Source organism: Plasmodium knowlesi, assembly GCF_000006355.2.
Source record: "Plasmodium knowlesi strain H genome assembly, chromosome: 13".
Lineage (NCBI taxonomy): Eukaryota > Apicomplexa > Aconoidasida > Haemosporida > Plasmodiidae > Plasmodium > Plasmodium knowlesi.
In genome coordinates, this window is record NC_011914.2 from 2559519 (window position 1) to 2563645 (window position 4127).

General features: G+C 37.2%; 1 protein-coding gene across 1 annotated transcript; it reads right to left on the reverse strand.

Annotated features, from left to right (window-relative positions):
* Positions 1 to 1643: 1643 nt before the first annotated feature.
* PKNH_1357400 (SICAvar, type I (fragment)) lies at positions 1644 to 2378 on the reverse strand (the record flags this gene model as incomplete). The annotated part of the gene is made up of 1 exon (XM_039113612.1): positions 1644 to 2378. A coding segment is annotated over one exon (735 nt), but the record flags the coding sequence as incomplete, so codon positions are not given.
* Between the last annotated feature and the right edge of the window lie 1749 nt (positions 2379 to 4127).

Consider the following 4127-nt stretch of genomic DNA (forward strand, 5'->3'; position numbering starts at 1 on the left):
ACACCCCAAACAACATCATGCCAACACCCCAACAACGTCATTCCAACATCCCAGACAACATCATTCTAACACCCCGACAACAGGGGGGGGACACCACAACAACATCATTCCAACACCACAACAACATCATTCCAACACCCCAACAATCTTCATTCCAACACCCCAAACAACATCATTCCAACACCACAACAACATCATTCCAACACCCCCCAACAACATCATTCCAACACCCCCCAACAACATCATTCCAACACCACAACAACCCTCATTCCAACACCCCCCAACAACATCATTCCAACACCCCCCAACAACATCATTCCAACACCCCAAACAACATTATTCCAACACCCCAAACAACATCATTCCAACACCCCGAACAACATCATTCCAACACCCCAAACGACCTTCATTCCAACACCCCAACAACCGTCATTTCTAAACCCGGAATCTGAATATCCTTTCTCTATTTTGTTTTTTTTATTTCACTTTCTTCCTTTTCATCAAATTTTCATTATACATATATACATATATACATATATGCATATATACATATATACATACATATACATATATATATATATATATATACAGATACATATATATATACATATATATACATATTTACATATATATACATATATATACATATATATATATATATATACATACATATGTATGTATGTATATGTATATGCATTTGTCCATCCTTACCCATGTTACAGGTTCTGTCCCTTTTTTCCCTAACGATTTGATGTGGTATTGTTTTGCTGCACATTGGAGTTGAGTACAGAAGGACTTACTCATGTCATTTATGGTGGATAATGTTTCCTTCGCTTGGGAGATGGATTTGGATTGGTCGGTGGATTCGAGGAGTCTTTCCTCTCCCCCCCTAAAGTAGCTAAAGCTAACCCCTGAACCTTATTCATAAACCCTGAAACCTCATTCCTATACACCAAAAACCTTAGTCCTATACCCTGAAACCCTATTCCAGTACCCTGAAACCTTATTCTAATACCCATGCAACATTATTCTAATACCCTAACAACATCATTCCAACACCCCAATAACATCATTCCAATATCCCAACAACATCATTCCAACACCCCAAACAACATCATACCAACACCCCAACAACATCACTCCAAGACCCCAAACAACATCATTCCAACACCCCAACAACCTTCATTTCTAAACCAGGAATCTGAATTTCTTTTCTCTATTTTTATTTTTTATTTCACTTTCTTCCTTTTCATCCAATTTTCATTATATATATATGCATATATACATATATACATATATATACATACATATATATACATCTATATATATACATATATATATACCTATATGTATATACATATACATATATAAATATATATATATATATACATACTTATATATATATAGGACTATATATGTATATTTACATATGGACATTTGTACGACTATATATGTGTACATTTATACGACTATATATGTACATTTATACTACTATATATGTACATTTATACATATATATACATATATATATACATATGCATATATAAATATAAATATACATATATAGGATTATATATATGTGTACATTTATACGACTATATATGTATATTGGTTGTCGATATTATTGATATAGATTCGCTTACCCAATTCACTTCGTTGCTTTTTCCACTTTTGACTTTTACGTAGTATTGTTTTGCTGCACATTGGAGTTGAGTACAGAAAGAGTTGGACATGTTAGTGATAGTGGATAAGGTATCCTTCACTTGGGGGATGGAATGGGGTTGGGATGGGTCGTCGTTCTTGAAGAGGAGACCGTCAATTTGAGTCGTCACTTTAGATTCTTCCTTATTGCAAGTTCCAGTTGGTTGTTTTGATGGTGACGTTGCACTAATTAAAGAGCTGGAAACACTTAGTTTGCAATCCTTAAAGTCTTCATTTTGCCTTGTGCATTCAAAGCACTTATTGACACCACTAGCACTAACACCAGAGGTCGAACACGAAGTCGAAGACGAAAATTTATTAAATACATTCCAATTATCAAACATTTTTTTTATTTTAGATTCATCAATGGGACATTTAGTAGAAGATGCATCCCTTATTTTATCTGCGTAAAGGTTAAGAGCTGCGCACATCATAGATTGTTTAAAAAAGTTATCATCATCCTGATGACCGGTCTTATTGGCAGTACTACCGCTACTTGTAATATCTTCAATGTATTTTAGTCCTGCCGCGATATGATTACAAGCTTTTCTTTCAACACTATCAGGATTTTCATCACCAAATGCCTTACAATATGTGGTCATGCTCGTATTATTAGTACTGATGTGTTGAAATAGATTCTCCAGTTCGGATTTGACGCCGTCATTCCAGAATTTACACTGAAAAAAAAAAAGAAGAGGAGGTTATATATGTAGTTGATAGGTTAGTGCTTAGTATCCGGTTAGTCTAGTATCCTGGCCCTGTCTGCGAGGAGTTTTTCCGTTCCCCCCCTGAAGTAGCTAAAGGTAACCCCGGAACCTTACTCCTAACCCCTGAACCTTACTCCTAAACCCTGGAACCTTATTCCCATACCATTAAAACCTTATTCTAATACCCCCAACAACCTTATTCTAACACCCTAACCACCTTATTCTAACACCCTTAGCACTTTATTCTAACACCCTTACTACCTCATTCTAACACATTTACCACCTTATTCTAACATCCTTATCACCTTATTCTAACACCCTTACCACCGTATTCTAACACCATTACCACCTTATTCTAACACCCTTACCACCTTATTCCAATAACCCTACCACCTTATTCCAACATCTTGACAACCTTATTCCAACACCCCAACAACATCATTCCAACACCCCAACAACCTTACTCCTATACCCTTAGAACCTTATTCCAACACCCTTACAATCTTATTTCAACACCCTAACAACCTTATTCTAGTACCCTTAAAACCTTATTCTAATACCCCTAGAACCTTGTTCTACCAACCCAACAACCTTATTCATGAACCCGGAATCTGACTTCTAATACCCCTACAACCTTATTCCAACACCCCTGGAACCTTTACACCTGAACGCGGAATCTGACTTCTGACACCCCTAAAACATTGTTATAATATGCAGCAACCTTACTCTTATACCCTGAACCTTATTTCAATACCCCTACAACATTACTCCTGTACCGTAGAACCTTACTCCTATGCCCCTAAGACCTTAATCTAATACACCTACAACCTTATTCAAATATCCTAGAACCTTACTCCTATACCCCTACAACCTTACTCCTATACCCCTACAACCTTACTCTAACACCAGTACAACCTTATTCCTATACCCTACAACCTTATTCTAATACCCATACAACCTTACTCATATAGCATAGAACCTTCTTCCTTTACACTCTAATCTTATTCTAATACCCCTACAACCTTATTCTAATACCCCAACAACCTTATTCTAACATCCATACAACCTTATTCCTATACCCGGAATCTATGTTCTAACACCCTGGCACCTTTGTCCTAAACCTGGAATCTAAGTCCTAACACCCTGACACCTTTGTCCTAAACCCTGAACCCTAAACCCTAACACCCCTACAACCTTTATACTAAACCCGGAATCTGAATTCTGACACCCCTACAACCTTATTCTAACACCCTTACCACCTCATTCTAATACCCCTAGAACATTATTCCAACACCCCTGTAACCTCATTCTAACACCCATACCACCTTATTCTAACAACCTTACCACCTTATTCTAACAACCTTACCACCTTATTCTAACAACCTTACCACCTTATTCTAGCACCATTACCAAGTTATTCTGACACTTTTACCACCATATTCTAATACCCTTACCACCTTATTCTAACACCCCCCCCAACATTATACTGACACCCTTACAACTTTATTCTGACACCCTTACCACCTTATTCTAACACCTTTACCCCCTTATTCTAACACCCTTACCACCTTATTCTAATATCCGTAAATCTTATTCCAATAACCCTGCAACCTTATTCTAGGACCCCTAAGACCCTATTCTGACACCCCTAAGACCCTATTCCGACACCCCTAAGACCTTATTCTGACACCCCTACCACCCTATTCTGACACCCCTACG